This window comes from Ursus americanus, chromosome 16 (genome assembly GCF_024610735.1).
Source record: "Ursus americanus isolate L20-20 chromosome 16, mUrsAme1.1.p, whole genome shotgun sequence".
In the NCBI taxonomy this organism is placed as follows: domain Eukaryota; kingdom Metazoa; phylum Chordata; class Mammalia; order Carnivora; family Ursidae; genus Ursus; species Ursus americanus.
In genome coordinates, this window is record NC_142142.1 from 44,813,869 (window position 1) to 44,827,399 (window position 13,531).

Consider the following 13,531-nt stretch of genomic DNA (forward strand, 5'->3'; position numbering starts at 1 on the left):
CCTTGGTTTTTACAGCAGTCCTGTTTGCATGTGGCAGCAGTGTACTTCCCTCTCTAGGCTGAATTGTGATAGTCTTTGCTATAATTAGCTTTTATACATCTCAGAATGGGAAGTTAGTGTTTCTCAATATCATGAAATATCATGATAGAGGTAAAGGCTAATCTTCTGGGTCCAGATTTGGTTAGTCTCAGACCTCAGATATTCCCAGTATATATTCCCTTTTGTAGGTTGAGATATTGTGGGAAGAGCTGGCTTTTTCTCTAATGTAATCCTGTTCTGTGCTCACAGATCCTCTTGGAGAAGAATGGCTCCTACAAACTCCTCTTTTGTGACTGAATTCATCCTGGTGGGGCTCACAGACCTACCAGATCTCCAGCTCCCCCTGTTCAGCCTGTTTCTAGTCATGTATATGGTCACTGTGTTGGGAAATTTATGCTTGGTAACTCTAATTGGGCTGAATTCACACCTCCATACCCCCATGTACTTTTTCCTCTTCAATTTGTCCTTCATAGATCTCTGTTATTCTTCTGTGTTTACACCCAAAATGCTGATTAACTTCACATCAAAGAAGAATATTATCTCCTACAGGGGATGCATGACTCAGCTATACTTTTTCTGTTTTTTTTGCTATTTCTGAATGTTATGTGCTGACATCAATGGCCTATGATTGCTATGTGGCCATCTGTAACCCACTCTTGTATCATGTTGCCATGTCCCCTAAAGTGTGTTCCAGCCTTATGCTTGGTTCATATTTGATGGCATTTTCAGGTGCTATGGCCCACACAGGAGGCTTGCTGAGACTGACCTTCTGTGATGCAAACACCATCAACCATTATTTTTGTGATATCCTCCCTCTGCTCCAGCTCTCCTGCACAAGTACTTATGTCAATGAGCTGGTGGTTTTCATTGTGGTGGGCATCGACATCATTGTGCCCAGTGTCACCATCTTTGTCTCTTATGGTTTCATCCTCTCCAGCATCCTGCGCATCAGCTCCACTGAGGGCAGGTCCAAAGCCTTCAGCACCTGCAGTTCCCACGTAGTTGCTCTTTGTCTCTTCTTTGGATCAGGTGCATTTGTGTATCTTAAATCATCTTCTCCTAAGTCTGTGGATGAGGGGAAAATCTCCCCTGTCTTTTATACCAATGTGGTTCCCTTGATGAACCCCTTCATTTACAGCTTGAGAAACAAAGACATTAAACTTGGTCTGAGAAGAACCCAGAGTAGGAGAGTGTTTTGATCAGAATCACTGTCTCTGGGTGTAGCTATAGGACTGCTATATTCTGTTTCTTTCATTAGAATAGTTTAGGTGGGAGTGTTCATGTCCTTATCTTTCTTACCATGGTGAAGGAAATTTGAATCATCTAACTGTTTGTTTTCAATTTTTTTCCTTTTTTTTTGGCCGGGTGCAGTATACTTTATTGATGGTACATGACAAAGTAGGGCTCCCCTTGTCTCTCCTCTACTACAGGGATTCTGGGGTGGAAACTGTAGAGGTGTGGAAATTCTCAGTGTGTTGGGGGATGAGTTGGGCAGGGACTCCCCAGCAGCTGAGAGCTTCTTTCTTCTTGTTCTGGGTGGGGCTATTGGTTCAGTGGGTTCTTATTCCTTGGAGGGCATGTAGCCCATAAAGTTCACCACCCAGTTGCTATAGCCAAATTCATTATCATACTAGAGTTTGACTAAGTGGTCACTGAGGGCAGTATCAGCACCAGAATCGAAGGTGGAAGAGTGGGTGTCATTGTTAAAGTTGCAAGGGTGGGGGCTCTCTTGAGTGGGCCCTCCATTGCCTGCTCCACCAGCTTTTGATATTATAGTACTTGGCAGCTTTCTCCAGGCAGCAGCTCAGACCCACAACTGACACTTTGGAGCTGGGGACATGGAAGGCCATGCCAGTGAGCTTCCTATTCAGCTCAGGGATGACCTTGCCTACAACTTTGGTGACACCTGTAGAATCAGGAATGATGTTCTGGGTCACCCCTCAGCCATCATGCCACAGTTTCCCTGCTGGGCTTGGTATGGTCTTCTTGGTGGCAGTGATGGCATGGACTATGGTCATGAGTCCCTCCACGATGCCATTGTTGTCATGGATAACCTTGGCCAGAGAGACCAAGCAGTTTGTGGTGCAGGAGGCATTGCTGACAATCTTGAGGGAGTCATCATACTTCTCATGGTTCACACCCATCACAAACATGAGGGCATCAGTAGAATTGGCAGAGATGATGATCCTCTTGGTGCCACTTTTGAGTAAGTAGCATCCTTCTCCATGGTGGTGAAGACCCCAGTGGTCTCCACAACATATTCAGCACCAACATCACCCCATTTGATGTTGGCAGGATTTCACTTCTGGAAGACGGAGATGGGCTTTGTATTGATGATAAGTTTCCCATTCTCAGTCTTGACTGTGCCTTTGAGTTCGCTGAGGGTGGAATCATACTGAAACATGTATACCATGTAGTTGAGGCCAATGAGGGTGTCACTGATGGCAACAGCATCCATTTTGTCAGCGTTACAAGCAGCCTTGGTGACTAGGTGTCCAATACGGCCAAATACACTTACTCTGACCTTCACCATCATATCTCTGGGATGGGGCTGGCACCACACCAGAAGATGTGGTGTGTGTTAGGGAGGACCAGAGAGCCCAATTTGTTTCTAATTTTTTATAGTAGATTTTCTTTCCTTAGCATTTTCACAATGTCTTCTTCTTTTTACCACATTAACCATTTAAGAATAACATTAATGAATAAATTCATCTGTTTTTTACATTGTCATTATGGAGTTAGCTTTTTTCTCCTAGGAAAAGATAAACAGTTCTGTAAATGATCATGTAACAATATGCTGATATTGTACTTGTAGGAGTTTCTTATATTGTGCTGTTGGAATCAGCTGTCAGATAATCTGTATTCCTGTCTATACCCTCTCCTGGCCTGTAATGTGCCTCCTTGAAATGTCAGTGTTTCACAAATAAAGCAGGTTCCAGAACACCCATAAAATGTAATCCACTTTCCAGCTAAACACCGTGTTAAGCTCCTCTTGGCAGAGGTTTCCTATTTACATAGGATGCATAATAGATCATCAATATATATCTGTTGCATAGACATGATACTGAAGATGAAAAGGTTAATGAGTTTAAGTCATTAAGGAAGCAACTAGATAAACTGTAGTCTATTGATTTCAAGTCTACTGCTCTTTGAAATCTACTTTTTGTCTACATTATCATATTTTTATTTTAGTAATAGATTGTGAAATATGAAAAAGCTTTTATTTTGAAAGTAGACTGTGATTTGTTATACATGAATCTCTCAGGGTAGGGGATGTTTTAGTTTTTTTGTTTTAGGAAAATAGTTTGATAGTTCTTTTTCTTATAAAAGAGAAGTCCTATTAGGCTAGGGTGGTTGAGAGAGGATTAGCTAAAAGAAGGACCTTTTTCAGCAAGTTAATTAAAAAAAAGATTTTAGAATGTCTGCAAGTACTAGTAATTCAGAGACTAGGGCACGGGAGAGAAAGGAACCCAGCAACAAATCAGTAGGCCAGGACCCCAAAACGGCGTGGACAATAAGCAAGAAATGTCTCTGTAGAAAATGACAATGAGGTTGAAAACCACATTTCAATCTGACTTTGTGTACTTCTCTTATTTCCCCCCACTGTCCATACAGCTTTGATAAAACTTAAAATGCACAATGATCCTACATTAATGGTGTCTTGGGGAACGAAGACTAAAATTGGTGGCCACATTTATGAGGAACCAGGAGCACAGAGGACATAATTTCAGGAAATTAAATAGTGCTTGGTATGCAAAACTCAAGTTAAGATAAAGGAATTTAGAAAGCAGATGGTGGGAAAAAGCTCTTTCTGTGACTCTTTCTTTCTAGAAGGCTCTAGAAATATTACAGATATCACATGATATCTCTGGGTAGGATAAAAGTGCAAGTCATTTGATATTTAAACAGGTAAACTATCAGGGCTGAAGGACCTGGGAACAGTGAAATCACTCCCGTTTTTGTTGGCATCCGTGTGCTACTCCCATATGGATGTTAAGTTACAAAAACCCTGAAATTCCATCTGAGAGAGCAATGAGAACTTGAAAGAAACATCTGGTGGATAAACCAAATTGTGACAGTTTCTTTTTTGGAATAGGATGTTGGATTACTTTTCTTTTGAGAAAACACAAAAAGATGACTACTTTAAAAACTCTTAATCCTAAATTCTGTACCTGAAACCAGTATTACACTATTTGTTAATGAACTAGAATTTAAATAAAAACTTGAAACAAAAAACCCCTTAATCCTTAATCAAGTGATAACTTAAATATTTCTAAGGTAACTTTAATAATATTTACTATTCTACCTGTTTTCTAATTTTCACTCAAGATTTAGGTATTGTGAAATTTAGTAAAACTGGTTTGTTGTTTTTGTTTTAGATGATTGGCATCACTAAAACCTTGACTATGGCTTATTTATTTATTAAAGACTTTATTTATTCGACACAGAGAGAGAGAGAGAGAGAGAGAGAGCACGCACAAGCACACCATGGGGAGCAGAAAAGGGAGAAGCAGACTCCCCACTGAGCACGGAGCCCGATGTGGGGGCTTGATCCCAGGACCCTGGGATCATGACCTAAACCAAAGACAGACACTTAACTGACTGAGCCACCAAGGAGCCCCTTATTTATTTATTTTAAAAAATTAATTTATATTTAATTGAAGTATAGTTGACATACAATATTCTATTCACACGTACAACATAGTGATCTGACATTTATATACACTACAAAATGCTCACGGTAGTAAGTGTAGTTATCATCTGTCACCAAGCATGTACTGACTTATGGTTTTATTTTATTTTTTCCCCCTGCTGGAAGAAATTTTATTTTTATTTATTTTTTTTATTTTGCTTTATTTAAATTCAATTAGCCTGACTTATGATTTTAAATGACCTGTCACACCACATCCCCTAAACTCCATATCAAAATGCTTGATTTTCATTTAACAAGTTCTATTTATACAAAATAGTTGATTTTTGTTGTATTTTTTTTATTTTGCTTTTCTTTTACTTAGTGTCTGTTTTGATGAAATTTTATTCCTTATTGAAAAAGGTGTGTCAGTATGTGAATAATATCTGTGCTATTCAGGAACCTTATAGACATTGCAAGTTATGTCAACTTTGTTATATATTTTATCACTGCTTGAGGAAGCAAAACATAAGTGTTAACCCTGGTCACTAATCTTGCATTCGAGAAGCCTCAAAATACAAATATAACCTTCTTCAATTTCAGAAAAAGACTTTCAAAAATGGTAATATTTTTTATTGTAGAAAGAATAAACCTTCGAACTAAATTGCATTTTCTCAAGTTATTTGGGGAAAAGTTCATTAAAATTGTTACAAAAGTTATAAAGGCAGTTTATAAGGTAAGATTTGCAAAGTTTTCATTAAAGGAGCTTAGCTGATAGCTTTTTGGTTAGTAATTTAAGCACTATGTATGTTGCGACTTTTTTAAAAAGGAGGAGAACCAAGCCAGGTGCATTACATACACAACATAGTTATCCCTTATGGTGTTTGCTTTTTGTGTTATGTGAATGGCCATAAAACCAGTAATGAGAAGTATGAGTCTGTTGAAATTGTCACAGCTAGGAGTCAAGCAGGGAAGTCATGGGATTTGTCTGTACCTGTGTCCTAGGACAGAACCGTCTCTGAATCAGTATGAAAGCTTGGACTCTCTGGGCAATAACAGAATATGATCCTCCTGCTTCAGAACCAGAAGCAAAGCTGATTACATTCTGGATTTGTGAAATATAAATTTTCTGCAAGTGAGCTGCTTTGGTTGCTTGGGACCAGGTTTGGAGTGCGCATGATCAGGGTACACTGAGGTTCAGGTGTCATGAAGTACAAGGGACTCTGAGTTCCATGTCCTTTCAATTGCTGAATCTCTAAAATTATTGAACCTCATTCTCCACTCCTCTTTACACTGCCTCCTTAAACACACACATGCACACGGTCTTCAAGTCTTCTATTTTATGAGATTACTGCCTAAGATTAATCGCATGGTATGGAACCCACTTTCAGGTAGATATTTCCTGGTTTCAGCTCCTGAGAGAAAGGGCTGAGCCGGAAGTATTTGCTGAATCTAGGAAAAGGAAATAGTTACTGCTTTAATCAGTTGCTTGTTCATGGAAACACACATACACATGTACACACATATGTACTAACAAACACATATGCACATTCACTTGTGTGCACACACACAGTGTTTTGTACCTCTGAGTACTGAACAATGTGTGGCATTGGGGTGTATGTCACAAATATAAATAAGGCATAGGAAGGGAAAGATGTAAGTGTAGATTTTCTTGATGCAACAGAGTAGATCTAAAATCAGTCTTATGTGTTTAAAATTTCTTCTTAAAATTGATTTTGTTGAATAGATGTCCATGATGTGGGACAGACATGGTATTGTTCCTTTAGTCTGTCATAATTGGCTTTTCTCTCCTCCATTGGGACAGTTCACTGTATTATCAGCTGATGACCAAGTGAAGCAGTTGGTTTATCTTCAGGGCTTTGCTGTACACAACATGTACCTTTAAACATGAAGATCATACCCAGTGTGAAGTTTTACTTTCTGAGGGAGAGACTCTCATCTTCCTCGGTGAGTAGGATGGCTAGTGGCATCAGAGGAAGGGGCTGTTGAAAGTCTCTCTCTGACATTAAATTAACTCACTTCAAATATTAATACGATATGTGCAGGGTGTTCCATTTGTCCTTAACGTGTTTTAGTGTTTTCTGCACTGTCACATCTGTCAGTTTATGTATTCTAAGGGGAAATAATGTGAGATAAAGAGGAGAGGGAAGCTTAATTTTCATTTCATAGATGATGAAACTAATGCTCAGATGTGTTCATGGTTTGTCTCAAATTACAACTTGTAACTGATAGAGCTGAGAGTATGACTTGGTGTTTTGATTCTAAATATATCAGGGAATTATTATTATTAATAATATACTCTACTTTTAAATATCAGTGAAACATGAAATTGGTTTCAGTGAATAAAAAGTGTCAGAACACAAAAGCAAAATGCTAAACTAAGCAAAATGTCAAGAAAGTATCTTTCCCATTTTATATTTGGAAGCTCTATTGCCTAATTTGGAACGTGTGAATATATTCTTATTTTATACTGGCCTACACAATATGTGGAAACACATACGGTTGGACTATAATAATCATTTCCACATTCTCTTCGTCCTTCTTCTGGCTGGACGTGGAACACTGTGAGGGCCCGCTTAAGTGATGAAGCTGTGAAGGAGACCTGGAGCATGATTGCAACAGTACTGAGATGGAGAATGGGAGGACTTAGGGGCACACAGAGGGCTCTGGGCCCCGGAATAGTCTATTCATAGTTTTGCATGGTTATTATAAGCTTTATAAACTAAGTCATGACAAATTTATAATAATTCTTAAAGTGTATATTTTGTAGACTTGGTATATGTATATATGCTAACTTTCACAATAAATTAGGGCTGAAAAACTTGGATTCTACCTGTATTTAAGTTAAATATTAAAGCAATTGCTGGAGAGGATGTGGAGAAAGGGGATCCCTCCTACATTGTTGGTGGGAATGCAGGTTGGTGCAGCCACTCTGGAAAACAGTGTGGAGGTCCCTTAAAAAGTTAAAAATTGAGCTACCCTATGACCCAGCCATTGCAATACTGGGTATTTACCCCAAAGATACAGACGTAGTGAAGAGAAGGGCCATATGCACCCCAATGTTCATAGCAGCATTGTCCACAGTAGCTAACTCGTGGAAGGAACCGAGATGCCCTTCAACAGATGACTGGATTAAGAAGTTGTGGTCCATATATACAATGGAATATTACTCAGCTATCAGAAAGAATGGCTTCTCAACATTTGCTGCAACATGGATGGCACTGGAGGAGATAATGCTAAGTGAAATAAGTCGAGCAGAGAAAGACAATTATCATATGATTTCTCTCATCTATGGAACATAAGAACTAGGAAGATCAGTAGGGGAAGAAAGGGATAAAGAAAGGGGGGGTAATCAGAAGGGGGAATGAAACATGAGAGACTATGGACTCTGAGAAACAAACTGAGGGCTTCGGAGGGGAGGGGGGTGGGGGAATGGGATAGACTGGTGATGGGTAGTAAGGAGGGCACGTATTGCGTGGTGCACTGGGTGTTATACGCAACTAATGAATCATCGAACTTTACATCAGAAACCAGGGATGTACTGCATGGTGACTAACATAATATAATAAAAAAACATTAAAAAAATAAAGTAATCAAAAAGGCAAGGCTCAGAATAAAGTCTCAGTTGAAGGGAACAACATTCCAAGTACAGAGTGGCTCACACAGAAGAAGCCAGCAGAAGTAATGTGTGGAGTAATGGGAACCAGTCTGGGGCAGAGACAATGCTTTTACTACACTCAGTGAGAAATTTCCACCAGGTTCTGCAGGAGGAGCAAAGCCCATAGAGAACCCCATTGTATAGGACTGTTAGAGGTTATATGTCATTATGTTTAGGTTAATGTAAAGAGGAGATGGTTCTCATAATGTATTATATACTTTCGTTTTCTTAAACCTTCTACATTCATGACAAAGTCTTAAACGAACTACTTTAGGCGTTAATCTGACAACTGTGTACATTTATAACGGGTATATAGAAAAAATGGATCTATTTATGCACTTCAATCAGCAGAGTTATTATAAAGCATAATGATTGAAACAGACCCAGATATCACACTCATAATTCAAGTTTAGAGGTGATTCAGCAGTCAGTAAATTGTGTCAGGTCCAGAACATTGGGTTAGAGTGTTATATATCTCACCTGTCTAGATAAGCATTGTTCCTGGAAATTGGTATAAGCCTGAGTTTGAGGGTAGAAGTCAGGTTGGCTCAGGTAAGTAAACTGGACAGGGGATAAATAGTTGACCTTTGGTGTGTGTATATGTATACTCATTATGCAATTTTTCTGGGTTTTATCTTTACATAAATTGGTCACAATATTGGGAAGTTGCCATAATTTGGGAATTTTTCAGCCTTTTTTTCTTTGAATATGTTTTCTGGTTCTTTCTCACTCTCTTCTCCTATTGGGGTTTCTAACTGCATATATTGATGCCCTTGGTAGCATCCAGTAAGTCCCTCAGGCTTTCTTCACTATTTTTGTTCTTTTTTTCATTTTGCCGTTCTGACTGAATAATTTACAGTGACCTTTAATCAAGTTCACGATACTGTCTTTTGTTCAGTCTCTTGAAACTCTTTGCTGAATTTTTTAGTTCAGATACTGTATTCTTCAGCTTCATGATTTCTGTTTAATACTTTTAGGTTTTCTGTCTCCGTGTTGCAATTTCCTTTGGTTTGTGTATTGTTCTCTGCCTCCAGTGAGCATCTTTATGATAGTTATTAATTCTCTGTCAGGTAAGTCACATATTTTCATTTCATTAGTGTCCGTTTGTGGAGATTTCTCTTATTCCTGTTTGGAAGGATTTCAACTTGTCTTCATTTTCATTGACTCTCTGCACTGGTGTCTGCACTTGAGATAAAACACGGATCTGTCCTAACATCCACGGACTGGCCTTGGACTAGAGAAGCTACCACCAATAAGCCTGGTCAGAGACTTTGGAGGCCTCTCAATTTAGTGCAGTCTAAACCTCTTTCTTTGTTCTTAGTTGCAGCGCTCCCTGCTTCTACCTGTCTCCCCCCACCCCATCCATTGTGTGCCAGGTTGTGTCTGTGTTCTAAAAAAAAACAACACTGAAGCCAATTCTTCAGGCAGCTCGCAGAGAAGTAGTATTACTGGACACATTGTGCATATCTTTCCCTCACCAGAGAGAAGCTGTCAGAAAGGGCTTTCCAATCACTTATTCTATGCTGAGCCAAGGGAAGGAGCTCTGGTGACTTCTAGCCCACACCACCAACTTTTTGTCTCTCTCCATGGGCAGGTAAAACATGGTGAGTGCTGTATCCCCTCTGTTTTCTATTTATTTATTTATTTATTTATTTATTTATTTATTTATTTATTTATTTATTTGACAGCGAGAGAGGGAACATAAGAAGGGGGAGTTGGAAATGGAGAAGCAGGCTCCCCACCGAGAAGGGAGCCCACTGCTGGGCTGGATCCCAGGACACTGGGTTCTTGACCTGAGCCTAAGGCAGAGGCTTAAGGATTGAGCCACCCAGGCGCCCCTCCCCTCTGCTTTCTGACGCAGACTATCTAGAAGCCGGTCTCCTAGGCACACCTAATAGAAGTTGGGACATTGGACAGATGGTGCAATTTTTTCCCTCCCCAGGGAGAGGTCAGGAACTGGGGTCTTGTCCCAATTTGAAGTTTCTGTGCAAGGATAACTGTTATAAAAAGAGGATATCTAGAATTTCCCTTAAATGTTAGGGGATGTGTCTAGAGTCATTGTTTAACTCGGAACAGGACTACCTTAACTACTGTCTGGATTTCCTATAAAGGGAATATGTATGTGAAACATTTTTGAATCAGGGTGTTCACGGAGGGTAGGAGGTTCTAGGGCTTCCTCTTCTGCCATGTTGCTGAGCTGGAAATGGGAATTCATTTTTGGTTTTTTTGGGGGATGTCCCATCCCTACAGCCGAGGGAAACCTTGAATAAATTTCTGAGTCCATAAGGAATTAGAGACACATTGTGGTCCTTTGTGTAAATACAATCCCCTCAAGACCCTGTTATACCCGAAACCATTCCCTACAGAAGAGACTAAGCAAGCTTCTGCCCTGTTTATAACTGAGTTCATTATATCATCACACTCACCTTACGTCTTCTGTGATTTACCAAGTGGCAAAATGATAATAATAGAGGCTGTTAATTTTGGTCTGCTGCTTAAGAGGACTCATAATCAGATTGTTATCTGAGGTTTGGAAGGATTTGCAGGGCTCATCAGAATTTAAGTGTGGGCTGTGTCCTCATAGAATCCAAGGGAGCAAGGCCACAGAGACTAAATCTGCCCTTTCAGGACCACAGGGGTAATACTGGTAAGGAATCACCGAAGTGTTCTTGCCTAAGGAGGGTGAGTTTCTGAATTCCATTTATGTTCATGTCCTTCTATTGTGATGGAAGTCTAAGGATCTAAGATATTCCACTTTCTTTCCTGTTTTTGCAGTCTTCAGACTCAGGTGAAATTGGTGGTAGAACCTGTTTAGGGGAGGGTGATGGAGCAGGGAAGATTCAGAAACATTACTAGTTTGAAAGGATGCAATTTATTGGTCAGTTCCATTGATGGAACTCTCACTCTTATACATTCATTGTTTTTACTCTATACATTGGGCAGGAACTTTAACTCTCAAGACTCTGGTCCTTTATTTTTGGAATAGAACAATGTTTTTCATTCCCACCACATGAAGTCCAATCCCCATGAAAGCAGCACCAGATTGGTGGGGTTGCTGCCTCCAGTTTACTGGTTAGGGGAGGGGTCATGTGGTCAAGAAATGAAATGAGAGAAGGCAATTCTCTCCTGGTCCAATCGTCTCCCTTAACCTTTGGTTTCACAGCAGTCCTGTTGGTGTGTGGAACCCCTGGCCGTCATTTTGTAGGCCAGGTTTTGATGCTCTTTGCTTATACAGTTTATAAAGACTCTAATAAGGGAATGGCCATGTCACTAGATTCATGATAATGGCAAAGCAGATTCTGTGGGTGCTCCAGAATTACTCCAGTTTGGGGTAATCTCAAATATTTCCAGCACAAACCCAACTCTTGTGAGAAGAGATATGATCAGAAAAGTTGAATTGTTCTCCGTGTAATGTTTTTCTCCTGTGTCCACAGATCCCTTTAGAGAAGAATGGCTCCTGGAAATGCTTCCTTTGTGACTGAATTCATTCTGATGGGGCTCACAGACTTACCATATCTCCAGCTCCCTCTGTTCTGCCTGTTTCTAGTCATGTATGTGGTCACTGTGTTGGGGAATTTGGGCTTGATAACTCTAATCGGGCTGAATTCACACCTCCATACCCCCATGTACTTTTTCCTCTTCAATTTGTCCTTCATAGACCTCTGTTATTCTTCTGTGTTTACACCCAAAATGCTGACTCACTTCACATCAAAGAAGAATATTATCCCCTACGGGGGATGCATGACCCAGCTTTACTTTTTCTGTTGTTTTGGTATTTCTCAATGCTATATGCTGACATCAATGGCCTATGATCGCTATGTGGCCATCTGTAACCCACTTTTGTATCATGTTGCCATGTCCCCTAAAGTGTGTTCCAGCCTTATGCTTGGTTCTTACTTGGTGTCATTTTTGGATGCTGTAGCTCACACTGGATGCATGCTGAGACTGACCTGTGATGCAAACACCATCAACCATTATTTGTGTGACATCCTCCCTCTGCTCCAGCTGTCCTGCACCAGCACTTATGTCAATGAGCTGGTGGTTTTCAGTGTTATGAGCATCAATGTGATTGTGCCCACTATGACCATCTTTGTCTCTTATGGTTTCATCCTCTCCAGCATCTTGCACATCAGCTCCACTGAGGGCAGGTCCAAAGCCTTCAGCACGTGCAGCTCCCACATAGTTGCTGTTTCTCTCTTCTTTGGATCAGTTGCATTTATGTATCTTAAACCATCTTCTGCTGGGTCTATGGATTAGGGGAAAATCTCTTCTGTCTTTTATACCAATGTGGTTCCCATGATGAACCCTTTCATTTACAGTTTGATAAACAAGGACATTAAACTTGCTGTGAGAAAAACTCTGAGTAGGAGAATGAATTGATCAGAAACAGAGTCTATCTGTGTAGGGATCCTGTTTGGTTAAATAAAATACATTTAGTGGGAATCTTCTTAGCATTTTTCCTTAATATGGTAAAGGAAGATCGAGTCTCACAATTTATTTTTAGTCTTTATAAAGTAGGTCTTCCTCTTTTCCTCACCATTACCATACTATCTTCTCCACCTTTTTGTTCTGTTTAGTAATAGCATTAAGTAATAAACAAGTTGTCTCCCCCCCTCATTTTCATTATCAACTTCTTTTTTCCTCTGAAACATGAAGTGGTCTTCAAAGTATTGAATTAGAAGGGTGACATTGTATAATTTTTGGTGTCTTATCTTCCACTTGGTATTAGAATATGTATCAAGGGCACTTGGGTGGCTTGGTTAAGTGTCTGCTTTCAACTCAGGTCATGATCTTAGGGTGCTGGGACTGAGTACTGTGTTGGGCTCCCTACTTACCAGGGAGCCTGCTTCTCCCTCTCCCTCTGCCCCAACCCCTTCTTTTACTCTTTTGTCCTCTCTCTCTCTCAAAGGAATAAATAAAAATAAAAAAGAATATGTATCAGATAATCTGTTTTTAATCTCATTTTTCCATTCTCCAATTGGGAAGAATATGCCTCCTTTCAATGCCAGAGGTTGAAGTTTCCATAATGACAATCAAGGTTGATCCATTTTGCTTATGTAGACATCATGTACCAAGAGGGTTTTTTTTGGCAGACTTTTCTTTTTTACCTTTTTACAGTCAAAGCAACACATAACTGATCATCAAAATATATTTATTATACGGCTGGGAAAGTGAAGCTCAGT

The 13,531-nt window shown here is 39.8% G+C and overlaps 2 protein-coding genes and 1 pseudogene across 2 annotated transcripts; 2 read left to right on the forward strand and 1 right to left on the reverse strand.

Moving 5' to 3' along the window:
• The first annotated feature begins 247 nt into the window (after positions 1–247).
• Positions 248–1,238, forward strand: LOC123792422 (olfactory receptor 8B8-like). Its single transcript, XM_045797573.2, is given in 2 exon segments — positions 248–619; positions 621–1,238. Coding segments are annotated over 2 exon segments (933 nt in total). The 5' UTR covers positions 248–304.
• A 362-nt stretch (positions 1,239–1,600) lies between these two features.
• On the reverse strand, positions 1,601–2,599 carry LOC123792421 (glyceraldehyde-3-phosphate dehydrogenase pseudogene; annotated as a pseudogene).
• Positions 2,600–11,774: 9,175 nt separating this feature from the next.
• On the forward strand, positions 11,775–12,728 carry LOC123792420 (olfactory receptor 8B3-like). Its single transcript, XM_087868556.1, is given in 1 exon segment — positions 11,775–12,728. A coding segment is annotated over 1 exon segment (930 nt). The 5' UTR covers positions 11,775–11,798.
• The last annotated feature ends 803 nt before the right edge of the window (positions 12,729–13,531 follow it).